The sequence below is a fragment of the Bos indicus x Bos taurus genome, chromosome 1 (assembly GCF_003369695.1).
Source record: "Bos indicus x Bos taurus breed Angus x Brahman F1 hybrid chromosome 1, Bos_hybrid_MaternalHap_v2.0, whole genome shotgun sequence".
Lineage (NCBI taxonomy): Eukaryota > Metazoa > Chordata > Mammalia > Artiodactyla > Bovidae > Bos > Bos indicus x Bos taurus.
In genome coordinates this window covers 91140068-91165591 of record NC_040076.1, presented here as the reverse complement: position 1 = coordinate 91165591, position 25524 = coordinate 91140068, and the positions used below count along the sequence as shown (strand labels likewise).

The following is a 25524-nucleotide window of genomic DNA, read 5'->3' as shown; positions in this document are numbered from 1 at the left end:
CCATAGATGGCAGGCCACCAGGCTCCCCCATCCCTGGGATTCTCCAGGCAAGAACACTGGAGTGGGTTGCCATTTCCTTCTCCAATGCATGAAAGTGAAAAGTGGAAGTGAAGTCGTGCAGTCATGTATGACTCTTCGCGACCCCATGGACTGCAGCCTACCAGGCTCCTCCGTCCATGGGATTTTCCAAGCAAGAGTACTGGAGTGGGTTGCCATTGCCTTCTCTGATAATGTTATGTATATATCGTTAAATACATATATTTCTATATATAGCTGAAATGTTTTAGAGTGAGCTACATATATCATGTCTTTGTACCTTAAATTTTCTTTGTGCATTTCCCCAAAACAGGAATATTCTTTTACATGGCTCAATACAATATCAACTTCTGTAAATTTAACATTAATAAAATTATTTTTATCTGATCTATTTTTTACACTCTAGTTTTTCTCAATTAACCCAATAATATAGTTTATAGTTTTTATTTTTTTCTAGAACAAGGACCAATCTAGATTCAGGGGCTATGTTTTGTTGTTATGCCTTTTAGTACCATCAGTCCATACCATTTACACAGTGTTTGTCTTTTTTAAAAGTTCTACATTGTTTTCAATTTTTCATGGTGGTAAAATACACATGACATAAAATTTACCATCTTAACCATTTTTATTTATACAATTCAGTGATGTTATATGCATTCATATGGTTGTGTAACTGTCACCACCGTACATCTCCATAACTGTTTTCACCTTTTAAAACTGAAATTTTATACCCATTAATCAGTAATTCCCTATTCCCTTTCCCCCTTCCCTTCTGGCAACCCATTCTGCTTTCTCTCTTATGATTGTGACTGCTCTAGGAACCTCACATAAGAGGAATCATATAATATTTTTCTTTTTGTGATCGGCTTATTTCATTTAGCATAGTGTCTCAAGGTTTATCCATGTTATAGTAAATCTCAGACTCTCCTGTCTTCTTGAAGCTGAATAATATTTTATTGTACATATATATATTTTGCTTTTCCATTCACATTCTAGCTATTTTGAATAATGCTATGAACATAAGTGTATCTCTTTAAGACAAAACTTTGGACATATACCTAGAATTGGAATTGTTTGATCATATGGTTATTCTATTTTTAATTTTTTGAGGAAACTTCATACTGTTTTCTACAGCAACTGCACCATTTTATACCCCACAAACAGCACACAAAAGTTTACTTTTTCCATAGCACATGCTGTTCACTTTCTTCATATCCTCACCAATAGTCATTACTTTTTTTTTTTTGGTAGTTCCCATCCAAATGGATGTGACCCAGAATCAGCAGAGATTTGGTCAGTCATTTATTTGAGACTTCAGTGTCAACAGAAACTTTGTTCTTTTCTTCTTCTTCCCTCAGTGAGGACTCTTTAGTGTCTTGCCTAAGTTATGTTCAGGTATCTGTATTCTATACAAAGTCTAAAGTCAAAAGCTAAAGTCTTTGATAGTGTGAATCACAACAAACTGTGGAATATTCTTAATGAAATGGGAATACCAGACCACCGTACCTGCCTCCTGAGAAACCTGTATGCAGATCAAGAGGCAACATTTAGAACCAGACTTGGACAATAGACCTGTTCAAAATTGGGAAAGGAGTACATCAAGGCTGATTTGTCACCCTGCTTATTTAGCTTATATGCAGAGTACATCATGTAAAATGCCAAGCTGGATAAAGCACAGCTGGAATCAAGATTGCTAGAAATATCAACAACCTCAAATATGCAGATGACACCACCCTTATGGCAGAAAGCAAAGAGGAACTAAAGAGCCTCTTGATGAAAGTGAAAGAGAAACATGAAAAAGTTGGCTTAAAACTCAAAATTCAAAAACCTAAGATCATGGAATCTGGTCCCATCACTTCATGGGAAATAGATGAAGAAACAATGGAAACAGTGACAAACTTTATTTTCTTGGGCTCCAAAATCACTGTAGTCATGAAATTAAAAGACACTTGCTCCTTGGGAGAAAAGCTATAACAAACCTAGACAGCGTATTAAAAAGCAGACATTACTTTATCAACAAATGTCCATATAGTCAAAGCTATGGTTTTTTTTCAGTAGTCATGTATGGTTGTGAGAGTTGGACCATAGAGAAAACTGAGCACCAAAGAATTGATGCTTTTGAACTATGGTGTTGGAGAAGACTCTTGAGACTATCTCAGACTGCAAGGAGATCAAACCAGTCAATCCTATAGGAAATCAGTCCTGAATATTCATTGGAAGGACTGATGCTGAAACTGAAGCTCCAATAGTTTGGCCACCTGATGCGAAGAACTGGCTCATTGGAAAAGATCCTGATGCTGGGAAAAATTGAAGGTGGGAGGAGAAAGGGTTGACAGATGATCAGATGGTTGTATGTCATCACCAACTCAATGGACATGAGTTTGAGCAAGGAATTGGTGATGGACAGGGAAGCCTGGTGTGCTGCAGTCCATGGTTGCAAAGAGTCAGACACAACTGAGCAACTGAGAGCGACTGAACTGATATGAAAAGATAGGCTGATGTGCCTTCTTTTCTAATACAATAATAGGTCTGATCTCTGCTTCACCCAATATCCTTCTCTAACCATCATTTGCTTCTCAGCCTCAAAACACCTATGATGTATATTGTTTGTTATTCACCCATGTGTTTTAACCAACATTTAGTTATAATTTTACAACACTGCCCATTGCTTCCCATTTTTGATGTTGTGGAATGATTACAGCCTGTATAATCTGTATGTTTCTTAACATATGTTTCAATAACATAGTATTGAATTACAAAGCATATCACTAGAGCATATCCTCAAGATGAATAAAAGCATTTTACTTTACTATTGCTCAGTATCTCTTGGTAAAAGAGAATCCAAAAGAAAATTTGTCCTCACCAGGATGACAGAAAAGAGTACTTAAATCCAGGACCGTGTTCTCCAAGTTTGGAGCTTAGCAATCCAATCCTGTTAGCAAGTTCTATCAACTGTTTCTTAAGTTGCCATTATATTTTCTGTATCCCAAAAGAATAGAAAGAAAAGGCTGAAGAGGAACAGAACCAAAAAAAGCCTTGCAGTTCCAAAGAATGTTGAGTTACTTCTTTTTAAAATGTCAAAAATCTGATGAGGAACTCCTCAGAATATTTCACGTCCCCGCACCTTGCTTAGAAGTGAGTACTGTAACTAGGGTTTTGGTAAGGGTTGCTTGAGAAGCAAAGCTAGAGGGAAGAAGTGTCTTACTGTTTGGAGGACAAGTGAGTAATGATTTTCCTTTCTGATGCTCTAAGCAGGATTGGATTAATTGGTAAACTTTTTTTTTTTTTTTTCCTGACAGGAAAACTACTTTGTTGCTGGCTCATTAGGAAAAAAAAAAAATGAGGGGAAAGGCAATAACAAAATTCCTTTTTTGTCATATTCAGAGCAAAGATATTTTCCTTTCAAGTGAATTCAGCTAAAATCTTCGTATACTTGAAGAATGACATTCCAGAACTCATTCCTGCTGAAACCACTGTATGTTTCCTAAAAGGTCTTCCTGGTAGGGAGAGGTGCTGTGATGCTGTGACCCAACAGGTCAAGTGCTATTGTTTTTGAATCCCAGTCTACATTCAGCTAGGACTTCCCAGGTGGCTCAGCAGTAAAAGAACCCACCTGCCAATGTAGGAGACTCAGGAGCCATGGATTTGATCCCTAGGTTGGGAAGATCCTCTGGGGGAGCAATTAGCAACCCTACCCAGTATTCTTGCCCAGGAAATTCTATGGACAGAGGAGCCTAGTGGGCTACAGTCCATGGGGTCACAAAGAGTCAGACACAACTGAGCGACTGAGCACACACTACATTCAATTACATGAACTGACTGTGTTGAATTTGTTCTTAATCCTCATTACAGTTTGCTCTACTTGAGATAAATAGAACAGCATAGAAAAACCTAACATACTTCCGTTCCTTTTTCCTGGTTTGGGTCTTCTAGCTGAAGTGTCAGAGAAGAGCAGAGCAATTTCAGGTCACTACTTGCTTTCTCTGTAAACAACAAGTAGAGGGGCAGGGATACTTCAATTTCAATAGCATTTCTGGCTGTCTATGGTGATTTTGCTGGATCAGTGCATATCCTTAACATAAAATTTAACAAGCAATTGAGTTGTTTATATTGTTTTTTTTTAATGTCTTTCATGCCACACCAAATGGGGAGAAGAGAGAAGAAGACCACAAAAGCTATTGAATTGCAGCTCACTCCATGAATATAAAAAGAAATTACACAGAGGAGAGGAAGCAGGTGTACTGTGAAGTTAGGCTTCTTTTATGAGCCTGAGGAAAATTCTGGCTTTCCGCCAAACGTCTTTCAGCTGAGAGTTCCACAAAAACTTAGGCTATATACTTTTTTCAATTCAAGTGTTCTTATTTATAAAAATAGTGCATGTGTGTTGATGAAAATGGAAAGAAATAGTAGTATAAGGATTCACCTATTATCCTGTTTCTGTTCTCAAATTTTATTGTATTTTTCTCAGATGTTTTCTCAGTTTTCTGCATGGATGATAGCAGTATGGATTTAATTTCTAATCATACTTTTGACCTCCACTCTGCTAAATTAAAGTGTTTTTGTTGTTTAAAACTCTCTTCCACTCATACTTTGCAATAGAATCACATGTGTGTACTCCTTGATGGATTCACATGTACATACCAAATAGAGCCTCATCTCTATTTTGTTGACAATGGTAACAGAGGCTATAGAAGTAAAGGGCTTCCCTGGTGGCTCAGATGGTAAAGAATCTGCTTGGAATGTGGGAGACCCAGATTAAATTCCTGGGTCGGAAAGATCCTCTGGAGAAGGGAATGACAACCCATTCCAGTATTCTTTTTTTTTTTTATTTTATTTTATTTTTAAACTTTACAATATTGTATTAGTTTTGCCAAATATTGAAATGAATCCACCTACAGGTATACCTGTGTTCCCCATCCTGAACCCTCCTCCCATTCCAGTATTCTTGCCTGGAGAATCCCATGGACAGAGGAGCCTGGGCTACAGTCCATGAGGTCTCAAAGAGTCGGACACAAATGAGTGACTAACACTGTCTCTTTCAAGTAAAGGCAGGATAGGAAGTTCAACATATTATCTCATATTTTTATTATGTATTACTTCCCAAGATAAGAAAAAGTTGTTTTGAGGTGTTATAAATCAGGTAACAGCTACCATGGAATTCAAATTTGTTATAAGCTAGTACATATTAAAACCTGTAATTATGCCTTTCTTCCCAATCATGCCTCCACAAAGAGGGAAGAGGTTGATTCCCATTTAAAGAGATTTTGTTAAAATATATCTTTTAAGGTCAATCTTGTGATGCTGATTTAATTGTTCTGGATGGGGCCCAGGCATCAGAGAATTTTGGTAGCTCTCTGAATAATTCTAGCTATAATAATAATTCTACTGGTTAGAATCAGAAGAGCAGGTGAAATGTGTTTGGGGGGCAGTGGGCAGTGAGGAATGGGAATACCAAATCTAAAATCTGAGAAATTTAGAAAATAAAGGAAGCTAAGAGTCACACATTAATTGACAACTGAAGTGCAATAATGCTAAGTAAAGATTTTATCCAAGGTAACTATGCTAGAAGCAAAGCCTGGAAAAGAATTCTTTTTTCATCCCTAATGCTTCCAGAACAGGTAGACTCATGTGTCATGTCCTGCAAATACTTATAAGTTTTTCTCTTTTTTTTTTGCTTGTCTATATGTTTTTCATTTAATGAAAGATATGCTTTGTAATATCAGACTGTGGGCTATGAGGTACTTTACTAAAAATATTCTTTTTATTAAAATATTATTCTCCTTCTAATCTCTTAAACAAGATATATCAGTACCATTTTTCCTAAGTTTACATTTTCTATATATTTTTTTAATTCCAGAATGTATAATTTATTACAAGCAGTTCATCTGCAAAGTGAGTCTCTGCCCAGTGCTTTATTTATTGAAAGGGAAACCCATTCTATAAAGAAAGAGTGCTCCTGCAGTGCAGACACAAGAATTATTTTTGTTCTGCTTTTCTTTTTATCTTCTCTCTCAGTGTTTCTTTCTCCTTCATGCTTCCCCAGGCTTTGGCATACCTCTTGAATGCAAAATGAGACAATCATTTAAGCATTTTTATAGCAGTCTTGTAGGGGAATGGAATTTGTCTTTTAAATAAGTCTTTTAAACATAGGTTGATTTAATAAAACTATAGACTTTATAATGAATTCACGAAAATTCTAATGATCTTTTATTTTCTCATCATAAGTTTACTGGATGTCTGCTCTGTGCAAAGTGTAAATGGTTTCCAGAGTGGCATAATAGTAAAACTCACAAATACTGCCATTTTGCCATTATGCTTACTGAAAGTTTGTACATGTCATTAACTCGTTATTTCTAAAATTATTACAAAGCAAAGTAAATTCTGATGTGTACTACAACTCTCTGTCATTGCCAAATCCATAGACAAAAAGATAATTCTATTAATCCAAGGCCTCATGTGACTTGGTTTTTCTAGGAGTGGTGATCATCTGTACTAAGCCATTTTCCTGTGTTGATTGAATTTCCCTTTTGGAGAGCAGTACATGTTTTCAAGATCTGCGATAACAATGGAAATGTTTTAATGACAAGCCTGTTAGACCACATGGGGATTGAACCCTGACTTTGGACTCATTGTGACAATCAGAGTTAGCCAGTAGGGGGAAAAAAGGGGTTTTCAAAGATTTTCAATTAACAAAAGACCTCTGTTTAAAATTTAGTGATTCCAGTAAAGGAAGCACGGGAAATATTTCCATGAAGTTAATATGCATTGAAATTATATTAACTTTATTAAAGAAGTGGAGTGCATTCATATGCTTTCTTTTTTTTCACCCTTGTTCTTCACTCACATGTGCATGTGGGTATTTGCTTTTTGTGTGCATGTTTCTTCCGTTTGAGGGAATATCATTATACTAAATATATTGCTAGAGTTTTGTTTCTATTCTAAGCATTTTTTAAAATATCTCATTAAAGTACATGAACCTGGCCATGAACAGAAATCTAGATGCCATGTAGCATAGCTGTGAGAAAATTTACTTACATATTCTTTCACTCCATCTTCTTTCTACTAAAAGTCACTGGGCATTTTTATGTTGTTAGTGACTGACAATTTTGATAGGCATTTAGGAAAGTTACATGATGGTATGGTATGGCAATACGATGACTCAAACAAGCATTTTTCTCTTAACAAGTCTATTTCCAGATGCCCCCGTATTGAGTTCTCTTTATACTGGGTAAATAAGTCACCATCTTTATGCTACAGATGTAAAAAGAAGGACTCTGCTGACTATTTCCTAATGTCCTTTCAAGTTCTGAAATACTAATTCTAAATTTAAGACTAAAAAATAATTTATAAAAATTGTTACTAAATATACATTGGTTGAAATTTTGCTATTGTTTATTTACCACATTAGTAATTTAAACTGACTCCTTTAATTTATAAATAGGAAAACATAGGAGATCATCCAGTGGAAGCAGATTTTTATCGGTGTTTCCTCTTTCTCAGTAAACGAGGAAGTGAGAGTTATTCTTCAAACAATATGCAATCTGATGGCATATCATTATAGAAGAGGGATAATTATAGTCATAAAGACGAAGATAATCATCATTGAACCGGATTACATGTTTTGGACATTACTAAATGTCCAAGCAAAGGTACAAGCAAAATTCTGTGACTGCAGTGAGGCTAACAGAAAAGGAGCTTTGTTTTGTAGAAAATGATCTATGATGACTTTTGCTATAAATGGATTTTATCTTCACTTTTTGTTGGTGATAGTTTACATTGTTGAAGTAAAATCATAAAAACATTGACAGTTTTTAAATCAAATATGGCTTCTTTCATGGCTAGAACTGTTCTGTTTAACAAGTATCTTTTCCAGCATACACTCATAAATTGTAAAACATAATACTTAGATTTTAGCTTATAACCACATTATAGCCAAGACATAATTTATAAAAGTGGTAAATATATGTCTATGACTTTCTGTTATATTTATTTTTAAACTGAATTTATACAAACAGTTTTGAAAAAATACTTCCTGTACTCTACCTCTGATACAATCATAAAATACAGTATTTGAACAGAGATGCCATTGAGATAATCTAGTCAAATGTCCTTACTCCCTGTTTAAAACTGTAAAGGTGTCTCCTGATTATCTTCAAAATAGAATCTGAAGGCAATGGCACCCCACTCCAGTACTCTTGCCTGGAAAATCCCATGGGTGGAGGAGCCTGGTAGGCTGCAGTCCATGGAGTCGCTAAGAGTCGGACACGACTGGGCGACTTCACTTTCACTTTTCACTTTCATGCATTGGAGAAAGAAATGGCAACCCACTCCAGTGTTCTTGCCTGGAGAATCCCAGGGATGGGGGAGCCTGGTGGGCTGCTGTCTATGGGGTCACACAGAGTCGGACTTAAGTGACTTAGCAGCAGCGGCAGCAACCTTGGCATTGTATTAAGATCCTCAATGATCTTCCATTTCCTCATGTCCTTGCCACTTAGCCAATTAACACCAAACTAATAAGAGTATCCAGTCACAGGAGTTCTTCATCTGTCTGCTATGGAGCATTCTCTTCCCTTTGTGTGCAATATGCTAACCACCTTCCTTCCTGACTGTGTGGTATCTTTCAAGATTAAGCTAAGAAAGTACTTCTGCAGGATGCTTTCTCTGAAACCCCAATCCATTATTTGGAATTAGCATCCTGTGCATGACTCCATTTTGTCATTTAGTTTATTTAAGCAAAGTTTATTTCTTCATAAATTCATAACCAAACATGCCATATTTATATAACACATGTATATGTAAGCCTCCTGTTAGCTGAATATATGCATAGAGGTGTATATATCTTTCTATCTAGATTGTGTACTTAAGTAAACTTTATCTTCTATTTCTCTCTCCATACACAAATGCATGTATACACATTTAGACACATTTTTGTGTACTTATGTTGCAGAAACCAGTAATCAAGAAACCAAGCACCATGCAAAGAGAGTTGGAGAACTCAAGTTAATTATGCGGGTGGACCCAGAGGAGTTAACACTCCAAGCCCTGAGCCCCAAACAAAGGGGTTACAGAGTTTTTATTTACCAACAGGCATGATTAAGCGGGTTTGTGGGTTTGCAGGGGACGGAGGAGCCTAGTAGGCTGCAATCCATGGGGTCTCGAAGAGTCGGACACGACTGAGCGACTTCACTTTCACTTTTCACTTTCCTGCATTGGAGAAGGAAATGGCAACCCACTCCAGTGTTCTTGCCTGGAGAATCCCAGGGACGGCGGAGCCTGGTGGGCTGCCATCTATGGGGTCGCACATAGTCGGACACGACTGAAGCGACTTAGCAGCAGCAGCAGGGCGATTGCAAAGAACAGGACAAGGGTGAGTGAGATAAGCTCCTGAGTCCCCACTTTCTGAGACCTACATGATCTAGACTTTGCAAGGAGCAAGCTGAGTTACAGAGGCAGAAAGAGCAGGAGGTTATGTAAATGTTGAACTTTTCCTCTTCTCTTACCACCTTCTTGTCTCTTCACTTGTTTGCTTCTCAGTATTAATGACTATCTTTTATTCTTAGTGCATGAATGTAACCCAATAAACATTTGTTAAACTGTTACAATGAGGGAAGAAACCATGAAAATATGTATGGTATATGTCCACGGCCACAGGGGTAACTATGATAGCCTTTGTCTTCTAGCTACCTGTCTTAGAATCAAGTAGTAGTATTTGCTAATTTGAATTTTTAATTCTCAAATGGTGTATAAAAATCCTCCAAAATAGTCTGGACATTTTTGAGGATTTAAAAACTCCAAATTTTCCCTTTTGTATGAAATATTTGGTCATTTATGATTCTAATAAAGATAAAAAGATATTAAGCTCAAATAAACATGTGTTAGTGTGTGTAAAGTCATACTAAGCAATGGAGATACAGAGTTTAATAGGACACATTAATATAATAATAATTACCAGAATTTATTTAGCAGCTGCTATCTTTCAGCTACCATTCTAAGACTTTTGCTTATTGTAATATCTAGGTTAATAATGCTGAATAGTGAATGAAAGTGAGAGTGGTAGTTGATCAGTCGTGTCTGACTCTTTGTGATCCTATAGACTATTGCCCACCAGGCTCCTCTGTCCATTGAATTCTCCAGGCAGGAATATTGGAGTGGGTTGCCGTTTCCTTCTCCAGGGGATATTCCTGACCCAGGGATTGAATCTGGATCTCCCACATTTCAGGTGTATTCTCTACCATCTGAGCCACCAGGGAATCTCCTGAATAATAATATATAATTATTATTAATATATGTGTTAAAGTATGCTATTAATCACTTAAGTTCAGTCGCACAGATGTGTCGGACTCGATGCGACCCCATGGACTGCAGCGCACCAGGCTTGCCAGTCCATCACCAACTCTGGGAGCCTACTCAAACTCATGTCCATTGCGTCAGTGATGGCATCCAACCATCTCATCCTCTGTCATCCCCTTCTCCTCCCACTTTCAATCCTTCCCAACACAAGAGTCTTTTCAAATGAGTCAGTTCTTCACATCAGGTGGCCAAAGTATTAGAGTTTCAGCTTCAGCAGAATATTCAGGAATGATTTCCTGTAGGATTGACTGGTTGGACCTCCTTGTAGTCCAAGGGACTCTCAAGAGTCTTCTCCAACACCACAGTTCAAAAGCATCAATTCTTTGGTGCTCAGCTTTCTTTATAATCCAACTCTCACATGCATATATGACTACTCTGGAAAACCCATAGCTTTCACTAGACGGACTTTTGTTGGAAAAGTATAGTCTCTGCTTTTTAATATGCTCTCTAGGTTTGTCATAGATTTTCTCCCAAGGAGCAAGTGTCTTTTAATGTCATGGCTGCACTCACCATTGGCACTGATTTTGGAGATCAAAAAAATAAACTCTCTCACTATTTCCATTGTTTCCCCATCTACTTGCCATGAAGTGATGGGACTGGATGCCATGATCTTATTTTTCTGAATGTTGAGCTTTTATCAAGAGGCTCTTTAGTTCCTCTTTGCTTTCTAACATAAGGGTGGTGTCATCTTCATATATGAGGTTATTGATATTTCTCCCAGCAATCTTGATTCCAGCTTGTGCTTCATCCAGCCCAGTGTTTCTCATGATATACTCTGCATATATGCTAAATACGCAGGCTGACAATATACAACCTTGACGTACACCTTTCCCTGTTTGGAACCAGTCTGTTGTTCCATGTCCAGTTCTAACTGTTGCTTCTTGACCTGCATAGAGATTTCTCAGAAGACAAGTTGGGTGGTCTGGTCCCCATCTCTTTAAGAATTTCCACAGTTTGTGGTGATCTACACAGTTAAAGTCTTTGGCATAGTCAATAAAACAAAAGTAGATGTTTTTCTGAAACTATAGCTTTTTTGATGATCCAGCGGATGTTGGCAATTTGATCTCTGGTTCCTCTGCCTTTTCTAAATCAGGCTTCAATAACTGGAAGTTCACAGTTCACGTACTGTTGAAGAATTGGAGAATTTTGAGCATTACTTTGCTAGTGTGTGAGATGATTGCAATTGTGTGATAGTTTGAGCATTCTTTGGCATTCCTTTCTTTGGGATTGGAATGAAAACTGACCTTTTCCAGTCCTGTGGCCAGCACTGAAGTTTCAGCTTCAACATCTGTCCTTCCAATGAACACCCAGAACTGATCTCCTTTAGGATGGACTGGTTGAACCTCCTTGCAGTCCAAGGGACTCTCAAGAGTCTTCTCCAACACCACAGTTCAAGAGCATCAATTCTTCAGTGCTCAGCTTTCTTTATAGTCCAACTCTCACGTCCATACATGACTACCAGAAAAACCATAGCCTTGACTAGACAGACCTTTGTTGGCAAAGTGATGTCTCTGCTTTTTAATATGCTGTCTAGGTTGATCATAACTTTCCTTCCAAGAAGTAAGAATCTTTTAATTTCATGGCTGCAATCACCATCTGCAGTGATTTTGAAACCTAGAAAAATAAAGTCAGCCACTATTTCCACTGTTTCCCCATCTGTTTGCCGTGAAATGATGAGACCGGATGCCATGATCTTAGTTTTCTGAATGTCGAGCTTTAAGCCAACTTTTTCACTCTCCTCTTTCACTTTCATCAAGAGGCTCTTTAGTTCTTCTTCACTTTCTGCTATAAGGGTCGTGTCATCATTCTGTGTGCATTATATTAATTCCTAAATACTCATAAGAAATAGTGCCAAAGAACTAAAGTGCCTGTTCAAAGTCACCATAGTAAGTAACAGAGTCAAAATTCAAACCTATGTTCAAAATTCCTATGTAGCCTAGTTTACCACTCTGCCTGTATTGAAAGGTTGGTGAGAATTACTGCAGCCCTTCACATCAGTTATCTATCAAATCACAGTGGAATAACAATAATTATTTAGTGTGTGTGTACTTTGATTAAAACTCTTACCCCAAGGCAAATAATAAATAATCTAAAATAAAAATTAAATTTGAACATTCAACTTCTCCAAAAATAACTTACAAATGTGAACTATGCTTAATTATGGATATAAACACTTAGAATTGTGTCATTTAAAAAATGCTGGTCATAAATTTAAAGAAAACCAGTTTCTCTCCCTCTCTCTTTTTGCAATCTGAATTCCTCTTCAGTTGATTCATAAATCAATTAATTACCATCGAGCGACCTGAGGGCAGCTGAAAATTGGGTCCAAAATAATAAGAAAGGAAGCAATTAGTCTTAAGTCTGGAATTTTAATATTCAATAGAATCTGAATCAGAAGTGATCCATTTTTTGAAAAGGAGAACATCAATGTGTTTTTAATTTCACTGTCTTTGAATGAGGATGAAGGAGGGAAGGGAATCAAGATAACTGATTATTCTCAAATGAAAATTAAGAAAAGATGTTATCAGAAATCAACCAAAAGCATATTTTCTTTCTCTATACTTTAATCACAAAGGAAAAGGTCTGTTTTGTGTTGAAGGTTGGATATATTTTGAATTCAAGCTTAGAATCATCTTCAGAGACTTTTATTAAGAGACAAATGTAGCATACATGTTTAATCCACTAGGGCTAAAATAGTAGCTCTTTTCTTTAACATTTATTTATTCAATTAAATGGGATTTTTGCTTTAGTGAATTAACAGAATTAATCTGATGTCTTTATTGATTTCCACATGAATAAATGAGTTGAATGATTAAAATGAATATGTTTAGCTAAAGAGAAACATTGCCTCAAACTAAAGATATTCCAAAAATCATTTTCAGTCCTTGAAATTAAATCTACCTGTGCTCCCTGGGATACATAGGGAAATACAGACTTTCATTAAGCCTTTAGTAACTAGTAACAGGAATAGAAATACACAATTTGCCCAGGGTTATCTGACTGTATTAATATGTAGTCATTCATATGTTAAATGAAAGACCAAAGATGTGGGCTAGAAGAAGGGGAAGTAGGGAGGCAGATTGGGAGAGCTTTAAATAGCTAATCATTTCCTGAATTGAGCCTCTCTGGTCTCTCCACTATTTAACCTACATTGGGCTTAGTATTTGACACACACACGGAAAGATTTTAAACTAATAATAAGAGAAATAGAATGAATGGCAAAATTTCAGATAGGCTAATGTTCCAGGTTTAATTTCCCCAGGTGTTTTCACCCAGATTATGGAACATGAGGTCATGACTATAAAGGTAATCTTTTCCTGTTTCTAGCAAAGGGACTTTGAAGGACTACAGTATCTCTCCCAGGATTTGAATAATGTATTTGTTTCTTCTTAACCTGATGTTTAGATTCTTTTGCCCTTAACTCTAAGACCTTTAAATCCCTCATTTCTTTCACAGTGCATTAAGTAACAGCCCTGAGAAAAGCACTGACTGACTGTTCAACAGAAAACTTTTCAGGAGGCTAACAGGCTCTGACCTCCAAGAAATTATGTTGTTAAATTGACTCAAGACCTTACCAAGGAGACCAGGTGTTACTAAAGACCATATTAAAGTTTGGATTCTTCACTATTGCGAAAACGTCTTTTCCTCCAAGATCTGCAAATACCAGTTTTTCTTTTTCTATCTTGCAATTCAGTTTTCGTTCGTCTTAAATTCTCAGTGATACCCAGAATGTTAATTGTGTTATAGTGCCATTGGCTGCTGTACCCTACCCCCAGATGTAATCAGTTTGCACAAGTAGAGCTGAACCAGTTAGATCTGAAATAAATGTTAGAAGAGTTGATAAATAGTTGCTGTTCTGAGTCCTGTGTGTGCCTTTCCTTCATCCATAGCAGCTCCTCCTGGAACTTGCTCCAGGACCCCAGCTAAGTGACTATGAAATTTATAATCACCTACAAGTGCAAATGATGTTTAAGAGAACCATCTATATCTGCAAGCTGAAAAGAACAGAGTGCTCAGCTAAACATTCAATTACTTGAGGTTATGATATTGCCTCTTTTACTCTGAGGTTATTTAAACTTCATGCAAAAATGGAGACAACATTTTTAGTGTCTAACTTAGTATAAGGATCCAAAATATTTAGGAAAGTTTTAGTTTCACATATCCTATCTAAAAATTAAAATATGATAGAATAGTATATAAATTGAAAATTACTTAAGAGATGAATTTACAGGATAAGAGAAGTTCAGGGCATGGAAAGATTTAAATTATGTTACACACATATGTATATTTTATTCATTTGTGAAATGTATACAAGATGAACATGGATTTAATTTCTTCTTATCTGTAAAGGCTCTCAAAACCATATAAGTCAATACTATATTATATTTTACAGGCAGCGTATTTGATACTGCCTATAAGAGAAAAGATAAGAGAACAGATATTGCCTGGGTTCATTTCTCAGCTTTACTCCTTGGATAAGAGATTTTTCTTCATCTATTAAGTGTAATAATGATAGTATCTACTTGATAGGAATTTTATGAGAACTGTGCTGTGCTGTGCTCAGTCACTCAGTCATGTCTAGCTCTTCATGGCTTCATGGACTGTAGCCCACCAGGCTTCTCTGTACATGGAATTTTCCAGGCAAGGAATATGGGTGGTGGTGATTTAGTCGCTAAGTCGTGTCCTACTCTTGTGACTCCATGGACTATAGCCTGTTGGTCTCCTCTGTACATGGAGTTCTCCAGGCAAGAATACGGAGTGGGTTGCCATTTCCTTCTCCAGGGGATCTTACCCAGGGATTGAACCCAGGTCTCCTGCATTATAGGCGGATTCTTTACTGACTGAGCTAGTGGAATAGGTGCCATTTCCTCCTCCAGGTGATCTTCCAGACCCCACATCTCTTGCCTCTCCTGCATTGGCAGGCAGATTCTTTACCACCAGCTCCAACTGGGAAGCCCTAGCTGAAATATTTGCTGTGTCCTCTACTAGGATTCAGAGAAGGCAATGGCACCCCACTCCAGTACTCTTGCCTGGAAAATCTCATGGGCGGAGTAGCCTGGTAGGCTGCAGTCCATGGGGTCGCTAAGAGTCGGACACGACTGAGGGACTTCACTTTGACTTTTCACTTTCATGCATTGGAGAAGGAAATGGCAACCCACTCCAGTGTTCTTGCCTGGAGAATCCCAGGGACGGCGGAGCCTGGTGGGCTGCCATCTATGGAGTCGCAGAGTTGGACACGACTGAAGCGACTTAGCAGCAGCAGCAGCAGCTACTAGGATTATTCATAATACATGAAACATTTTTTTCAATGTCTATTATAGAACTCAAGGATTGACCTAACTTCCTATATTTTATAGTGTAACTATCTATAGTTTTTTTTTTTTTCACTTTGAGTAAAAATCTAAGTATAAGCATGTATCTTTTGCTTACCAGTGATTCTCAAGGGTAGTGTAACTTCTCCACATCTCTCCTTAATACTTGACCCACACAGAGAAGGCATGCCAGAATCTTTGAAACAGTCAAAATATTTAATAATTATATTTAAGTGGTACTTGGTTTTAAAATGTTTAGAAACTCTGGCTTAAATTAGAAGTCCTCTTTCATGACCAGATTATATTCAAATGCTGAGGGTATTCTGACCTTCTGCTAAGCAGTATTTAGCATATATATTGAAAATTCTGGTAAGCTTCCTACCAATCTGGAAATCTGTATTATCTTGACATTTTGCTGTGTAGGTATTACTTCTGCAGAAAAGTGTTTCACATAAGTAGTTTAATTATTGTTTTGAAGTAGTGAATGTGCCTACTAAGCTTCTTAGACTGTATATTATTGAAATAGTAGAATTGTCTGATCTGATATAGTGTTTTAAATATAAGTGCATGTTTAAGAGTCAGTTGACCAAAGTGAGATTTCAGTTCTCACACAAGGTACTCAAACAGAAAAACTGAATAAATGTACTGAAAATCTACATTTTAATCTCTAAAACTCACATGATGAAAGAGCCCATAACTTATAATCAGTATTTCTTAGATTAAAATATTTTTAGGATCAGTCAGTCAGTTCAGTTGCTAATTCGTGTCCAACTCTTTTTGACCCCATGAATCACAGCACGCCAGACCTCCCTGTCCATCACCATCTCCCGGAGTTCACTCAAACTCATGTCCATTTGAGTCAGTAATGCTATCCAGCCATCTCATCCTCTGTCGTCCCCTTCTCTCCCTGCCCCCAATCCTTCCCAGCATCAGGGTCTTTTCCAATGAGTCAACTCTTCACATGAGGTGGCCAAAGCACTGGAGTTTCAGCTTTAGCATCATTCCTTCCAAAGAAATCCCAGGGCTGATCTCCTTTAGAATGGACTGGTTGGATCTCCTTGCAGTCCAAGGGACTCTCAAGAGTCTTCTCCAACACCACAGTTCAAAAGCATCAACTCTTCGGCGCTCAGCTCTCTTCACAGTCCAACTCTCACATCCATACATGACCACTGGAAAAACCATAGCCTTGACTAAACAGACCTTTGTTGGCAAAGTAATGTCTCTGCTTTTCAATATGCTATCTAGGTTGGTCATAACTTTTCTTCCAAGAAGTAAGCGTCTTTTAATTTCATGGCTGCAGTCACCATCTGCGGTGATTTTGGAGCCCCCAAAAATAAAGTCTGATACTGTTTCCCCATCTATTTCCCATGAAGTGATGGTACCAGATGCCATGGTCTTAGTTTTCTGAATGTTGAGCTTTAAGCCAACTTTTACTCTCCTCTTTCACTTTCATCAAGAGGTTTTTTAGTTCCTCTTCACTTTCTGCTATAAGGGGGGTGTCATATGGATATCCACGAACATATCACTGCCAATGTTTATCACTCATTTTATCAAATCTAGAAATACTTGCAATCTTGGCTCCTTTTTAAGATTTCTAATCCAATTAACTGAAAAGTATTACCAATTTTATCTCAAACACTTATCAAACATATCTACTCCTCTCTATTTCTCTTTCCACTGTCCTGGCTTAACCTCTGACTCTTTCTCACTTTATTACAGCAATAGCCTTCTGTCTGTACTTCCTGTTTCCACAATTTCTCTTTTAAATTTATCCCCCACATATGTATCAGTGTGTCCCTATCCTGAATACACACTTGAAAATATCACTTACTCTCTACAAAACCCTCTAAGGATTTCTTATCACCTACAGAAATGGTTTTCAAACTTTAGCCACTGTAGACTTTAAAAGCGAAGTTTCACGTTTTTGTTGTTTTGCTGTTGTTGTTCAGTCATTAATTCATGTCCAACTCATGACCCCATGGACTACAGTATACCAGGCTCCTTTGTCCTTCACTATCTTCATAAAAGGAAGAAAACAAGAAAGGGAAGTCTAGTCACGAGAATATCTAGTCACGAGAATATCTAGTCACGAGAATATCAATGGCTCTTTTGTTGCACTATGTTTCAGACATTGGGCTGTGCATCTTGTTTAATGCCAGGAAAAATCTCAGTGGTACTGCTGAACCTATTTGCATGGCAGAAATAGAGACAGAGATGAGGAGAATAAACTTGTGGACACTGCTGGAGAAGCAGGGTCGGGGATGAGTTAAGAAAGTAACATTGACACATACTACCATGTGTAAAATAGATAACTGGTGGGAATCTGCTGTATAACAGAGGGAGGTCAGCTCAGTACTCTGTAATGGCCTAGAGAGCTGGGGTGGGGCCATGGGAGGGAGGCTCAACAAGGAGGGAATATATGTATGTTGTCACTAAGTCATGTCCGATTCTTTGCAACCCCATGGACTGCAGTATACCAGGCTCCTTTGTCCTTCACTCTCTCCCAGAGTTTGCTCAAATTCATGTCCATTGAGTCTGTGATGTTATTTAGCATTCAAATACAAAATTTTAGTAATTTAAATTTCAAAATCCTGACTCTTGGTTATATAGAAAAGCAATTCCTGGCAAGTGTGATAAAAATAAAAAATCACCCAGTATTAGTGTAGCCCTTTTCTCCTTACTGAGTATTTATATGATTTGTTATTTTGCTTGATCCTGACCTGAACTTTCTGGGGTTAGGAGGGCAAATATATTTACATTTCAAGTTTGTAGAGGAAAATTCCGAGAGATTAATTACTCAAGTTTGCCTGGCAGTTTTAGACTACTTTAATAAGAAAAAAACTCTAGTCTTAAAAGGCTCATGTCATAGTGATAAAAACAGAAATATAACAAAGATATAATAAATGATAAGTAAAAATCACATACAAAATGATAGGAAAAGATGACAAGAAAAATATGAATTCTGATGGGTTTTCAAGGGTTGAGAAAAACAGTTATAGAAAGAAGCATGATAAACAAATAAAGAAAAAGAAAGAAAAATCTTTCCAGGCAGAAGAAATGGCATAAAGGGACAGAGATAGTGAAGGTAAGGATAGATTTAAGGTTTGATAAATCGACTGCTGTGACTTAACCAGTAGCTATATGGAAATCATCCAAATGAGCTTATGGGAAAGAAAGACGTGTTTAAAGATGAAAGAAGATATGTTGGGGCTTGTTTGTGAAATATACTAATGAATTTGGACTTACATCTACAGACAGTAAGGACCATAGTTTGGGTAAAAGTAATAAGTAACTGTATTATGGCAACAAATAAGAACTTATAGAGAATTGTCTAAACATATGGATTAGAAGGAAATTGGCTAATGTAGTTCTGAGGTACTAAGGGTGAAACAAATTGGAGTCAGGTATAGTATAAAATTTCACATTTGGGCAAAATGTGGGTATTATGGTATTATCCAAGATAAGAAATGAAGGTGACAGTGGAGGAACATATGCTCATGATTTGGACTATGAGTTGATGTGTCTGAAAAATCTTGCAGAAAAAATGGTGAACTAAAAACAAGAATTTAGCTAAAGCTTTAGGAACTGTCAACCTGAGATTGGTGGTTGAAGCCAGAAAAGTAGACCAAACCACCTAGGTAGTCTGTGAAAATAGAAGACTGTACAGTCCACCTAGAAACATTAAAAGCTCAAAAATTAAAAGAGGATCCAGTTATAAGTAGAAAATTATACATAGAGAACTAGCAGAGTCAAATCATGGACTTTGGGCAAAAGAGTTGAAAGAAGGAAAGTATGTTAAATATTGCTAAATGTTACAGAAAGGACATGTAAGTTAGAGACTAGGGAGAAAAACTGAATTTCAAATGAGATCCTGGATAGATTTTTCTTATCACTATCCCTTTTTATGTAATATTTTTACTATGATCTCCACGTGGCATACCTACACAATTAAGTTTTGCATATCTTGGTTTACTCCTTCATTTCTGTCTATCAGTGAATTTTTCTAAATAGAAGTGCTCTCTAAATGGTTAAGGGTGTTTTACTTCCCTCCCTTCATCAACAGATGGGAGCTATTATCAAACAGCCATCACTCATAGTTAATGTGATAGCAGTGAAAAACTTTCACAATGAATATATCCCTTTTTAAAAAAATCTTTTCATTACTTTTTTATGTCAGGATATGCAAAAACTTGTTCATAAATGATGATTATTATATTCATATATACATGAAAAATAATGGTAGTGTCAATATTTTCAAAGACAGTGATTTTTGATCTGTTATGGACTCAAATCCCATTAAATTAAACTCCATGAGGTTAAGCACTATATTCTGTATTTAGTGTAGCACTTGACATATAGTAAGTGTTGCTGCTGCTGCTCCTGCTGCTGCTTCTAAGTCGCTTCAATCATGTCCTACTCTGTGCGACCCCATAGACGGCAGCCCACCAGGCTCCACCGTCCCTGGGATTCTCCAGGCAAGAACACTGGAGTGGGTTGCCATTTCCTTCTCCAATGCATGAAAGTGAAAAGTCAAAGTGAAGTCGCTCAGTCATGTCTGACCCTTAGCGACCCCATGGACTGCAGCCCACCAGGCTCCTCGGTCCATGGGATATTCCAGGCAAGGGTACTGGAGTGGGGTGCCATTGCCTTCTCCTATAGTAAGTGTTAGGAGCATATTTTTTTAATGATTTAAAAAATGCACTAGAAAGAAAAAATGATATGAATCATATGTAAGAGGCAGGTGAAGGAACAAAATAGAGAAGGGGTTTATATTAGAGAATAAGACACATATGGATGATTTAAATCAAAATGTTCTGCTTTTGAATAATTGAAAGTTCAATAAAACTTCATTAATTATAATTCCCAATTTATATTCTTATGGGATCTTTCAGTTTGAGGCTTGCTGGTATTTTAATTTTGCACTATTTATAAAGTCTTAGATATACTAATAAGATAAAATTAATTCAAGAAGTTTATTTACAACTACTCTTGTGGCAAACTTTTAAGGACTTCAAGTTAAATTATTAAATGACAATGAATGCCACAAATTGTCCATGTCACACTTTCACTAAAATCAATTCAAAGATATATCCATGCAAATTGTACACTTTCTCTGAGGATCATAAATAGAGTCTTTGGATTTCCTTTAGCTCAGCATCCTACCATAATCACTACCACAACATTAACACTCTCATCATTATTATTATGATATGTATTGTTTTTAGGAACATCATCAGTGCCTTTAACAGTGTCCTATTAGCAGGCTTTGACTGTTCACAACATCTCTGTGAAGTATGTAAATCTCCAAAGTTTCTTAATTGCTGTAACTAATCCTTTAGAGATTAAGATGCCACAGAACTATGGCAAATCAGAATTTTAACCTGATTCTATAATGACTGCCCAAAATACCAAAACAAAACCCAATTGATAGACAAAGTTAAATGTATTATACTTATTGCAGTAAAGAAGAATACCACCTTGACTGAGTGTATTGGTTTCCTAGGCCTGAATAATAGAGCATTAGAGATTGAGTGACTTAAACAACAGAAATATGTTGTCTTGACAGTTCAAGGTGTTATCAGTGTTGGTTTCTTCTGAGGTCCGTGACAGAGAATCAGTTCCAAGCCTCTTGCCTAGCTTCTGGTGGTTTTGGGGCACTCTTTGTACTCCTTTGGCTGGCAGACACATTGCTCCAATCTCTGCCTTCATGTTCACATGGCTTACTCTCTGTGTAAAAATTTGTCTCTAAATTTCCTTTTTTATATAATGACACTAATCATATTGTGGTAGGGACCCACTTTACTCCAATATGACCTCATTCTAACTTAATTATATATGCAGTGACTTATTTCCCAATCAGACCATGTTCTGAGGTACTAAAGGCTAGGACTTCACCATATGAGTTATTCAACCCATAACAGAGAATCTTAGTCATCTCTTAGAATGGGGAGAAATTAGGAGAGGGCATTTATGATTTATTTTAAGCCTTAGTTGTGTGGTTTTATGGCAGGTCTTAAAAAGTGGAATGCTGGTTGGAACTGGGCAGTTTCTAAAATTAGTTTTAGAATGGTAAGCAAAATGAGGAGAGGAACATAAACAAGTTTTGATAAATAAGCTATAAGTCTTGATAGGTAAGCTCTTTGGTTGATTTGTGGTCTTATCCAAAAATGCACATATGCTAGAGCAAATAACTAAATAACTTAAAAAAAAAATCATAGTATTGGTCAAAATAAAGAGTGAAGAATATGCTTGATCACAGAATTATTTATCGTATAGAGACTTATAATTATGTTCGTTTCATTTCTCATCTATATGGATTCTGAGTCTATCAGCTATATCATCCTAACTTTCTTTCCCACCATTGATAGATTCCAAAGTAATTTGTTCTACTGCTGGATTCATCTAATAAATAGTTCTAAAAGAATTCAAATAAAATGTGTTACCCTTTGTGGTCGTTGTTGACTAGATTTAATCTCATTCCCATGATAAAATTAGAAAAACTTACCTATCTACCATCTTGCTTTTTTCCATCATCTCCATAATTACTTATATCCTATACCAAGACATATTTTTTCTAGACAAATAACTCTAGTTACTTAAGGTTTTCAAATAAAAGTTATATGTAGATAATAATAATTTCATAGTATATTTACAAGCTTAATACTACGAGAGCATTGTTTGAGGTAGTGTCCTAGTCCATTTCAGCTGCTATAACAAACTATCAGAGATTGAGTGGCTTATAAACAACAGAAATTTATTTCTCAAGTTCTGGAGGCTGGAAGTTCAAGATTAGAGTGCCAGCATGGTGAGGTAGCATCATTATGAACAAAACTAGTGGAAGTGATGGAATTCCAGTTGAGCTATTTCAAATCCTGAAAGATGATGCTGTGAAAGTGCTGCACTCAATATGCCAGCAAATTTGGAAAGCTCAGTAGTGGTCACAGGACTGGAAAAGGCCAGTTTTCATTCCAATCCCTAAGAAAGGCAATGCCAAAGAATGCTCAGACTATCACAAAATTGCACTCATCTCACACGCTAATAAAGTAATACTCAAAATTCTCCAAGACAGGCTTCAACAATATGTGAACTGTGAACATTCAGATTTTCAACCTGGTTTTAGAAAATGCAGAGAAACCAGAGATCAAGTTGCCAACATCTGTTGGATCATCAAAAAAGCAAGGGAGTTCCAGAAAAACATCTATTTCTGCTTCATTGACTATGCCAAAGACTTTGAATGTGTGGATCACCACAAACTGGAAAATTCTTAAAGAGATGGGAATACCAGACCACCTGACCTGCATCTTGAAAAATCTGTATGCAGATCAGGAAGTAACAGAACTGGACATGGAAAAACAGACTGGTTCCAAATAGGGAAAGCATCAAGGCTGTATATACTCATCATGCTTATTTAACATATATGCAGAGTACATTGTGAGAAACGCTGGGCTGGATGAAGCACAAGCTGGAATCAAGATTGCTGGGAGAAATATCAATAACGTCAGATATACAGATGACACCACCCTTATGGCAGAAAGTGAAGAGGAACTAAAGAGCCTCTTGATGAAAGTGAAAGAGGAGAGTGAAAAAGTTGACTTAAAGCTCAACATTCAGAAAACAAAGATCATGGCATCTGGTCCCATCACTTCATAGCAAATAGATGGGGAAACAGGGGAAACAGTGGAAACAGTGGCAGACTTTATCTTTTTGGGCTCCAAAATCACTGCAGATGGTGACTGCAGCCATGAAATTAAAAGATGCTTACTCCTTGGAAGGAAAGTTATGACCAACCTAGATGGCATATTCAAAAGCAGAGACATTACTTTGCCAACAAAGGTCTGTCTAGTCAAGGCTATGGTTTTTCCAGTGGTCATGTATGGATGTGAGAGTTGGAGTGAGTGCCAAAGAATTTATGCTTTTGAACTGTGGTGTTGGAGAAGACTCTTGAGAGTCCCTTGGACTGCAAGGAAATCCAACCAGTCCATTCTAAAGGAGATCAGTCCTGAATGTTCACTGGAAGGACTGATGTTGAAGCTGAAACTCCAATTCTTTGTTTACCTGATGTGAAGAGCTGACTCATTGGAAAAGACCCTGATGCTGGGAATGATTGAAGGTGGAAGGGGATGACAGAGGATGAAATGGTTGGATGGCATCACCTACTCAATGGACATGAGTTTGAGTAAATTCCGGGAGTTGATGTACGGGAAGTCCTGGTGTGCTGAAGACCATGGGGTCGCAAAGAGTCAGACACAAATGAGCAACTGAACTGAACTGAACTGATGGTCAGGTAAAGGCCCTCCGCCAGGTGACAGAATTCTTGTTTTATCTCATATAAGGGACTAAGGAGCTCTGTGAGGTCTCTTTTATAAGGACACTAATCCCAATGAGAACAGAACCCTCATCATCTAATCACATCCTTAAGGCCCCACTTCCTAATACTGTTACTTTGGAGATCAGTATTTCAGCATATGAATTGGAGGAGGGCAATAAATATTTAGACCATAATGAATTATCAGCACCCCATGACTTCTTGTAATCTGAATTTTTTCTATACCTGCAAGTACAAAATTATTAATTACAATATCTTGATTTATTTCAACCATCTTAACTCTTAGTGTCTCATACAATATCTTTTATGTTATCAGCAGCACATAACCTCATGAGTTCATTCTATCTAAAATATATCTTACTATAGTTTTGAAGTTTTACAATATTTATAATATTATGTACCTTGTTGCCAAGACTTAGTTTTATTCAAAAGCATTCCATTCTACTAGCCTTTAAGCATAGAAATTAATGCTTGCTTAAAGAATTACATTGCAAAATCATATCTGAAAAGGGTTTCAGATATGGTTTTGCAGCCAATGTATCTTACTCTGTAATAACTTTGCAATTTGTCACCCCCCTTTTTTGAAATGCAAATAATGATCTTTTCTGACAAAGAAAACACCCTGCGATAAATACATATAATGTCAAGTTATAGAATCTACTTATTTTAGTTTATGAACATCTCATGATTAATTAGATCAGTAGAATGAAACCCAACAATCAACAGAAACCTCGACGCAATTTAGAGTCTTTTTATAGCTTTAAAGAATATCCAGTAAGCACTTGAAAAACAAAATCAATGAAGAGTTTAAAATGCTAATTTTCTGGTTTTCCACAGGGTCCAAGTTTTCTCTCTGAGGCTCTTTTTCCTAAACATGCAACAAAAATTGAAGAAATGGATCCATTTTTCAATCTTCATGAGACCATTACCAAGGTAAGAGAGGAATGTGTTCATGAAAAAGTTGAGGTTTTGTTCTTTCAGTTAGTAAATGGAGGAAAGAAAAATAGCCACTCAAGTGAGAAATCTATATATATATTTGTTTTTAGAGTATACTAGAGAGGATTTTAAATACCTCCTATTTTACTATGGAGTAAGGATAATAAGCAATTCTATCAAGATCAAACAGACTAATAGCTGATGATTATATTAAAAAATCAATTATTTTTTTAATTGAAGTATAGTTGATGCAGTATCATGTAAGTTACAAGTATACAATAGTAATTCAAAATTTTAAAGATTTTACTCCATTTATAGTTGTTATAAAATATGGGTTATATTCCTTGTCCTATACAATACATCCTTGTAGCTTATTTTATACATTAGAGTTTGTATCTTGTACTTCCCTGCCCCTTTATCTCTCTTCCCAGTTCCCTCTCCCCACTGGTAATCACGAGTTTGTTCTCTATCTGTGAGTCTACTTCTTTTTTGAATTCACTAGCTTGGTGTATTTTTTTCAATTCCACATATAAATGATATAAAGTGTTCATCTTTTCCTGTCTG

The 25524-nt window shown here is 36.7% G+C and overlaps 1 protein-coding gene across 3 annotated transcripts in view; it reads left to right on the top strand.

Annotated features, from left to right (window-relative positions):
• NAALADL2 (N-acetylated alpha-linked acidic dipeptidase like 2) overlaps window positions 1–25524 on the top strand; it is a 1546902-nt gene that overhangs the window by 1295928 nt on the left and 225450 nt on the right. For all 3 annotated transcript variants that reach the window (XM_027540660.1, XM_027540668.1, XM_027540650.1), the window contains one exon: window positions 24862–24957. In XM_027540660.1, the coding sequence (XP_027396461.1) occupies window positions 24862–24957 (96 nt within the window). The remainder of the gene's footprint in view (window positions 1–24861; window positions 24958–25524) is intronic.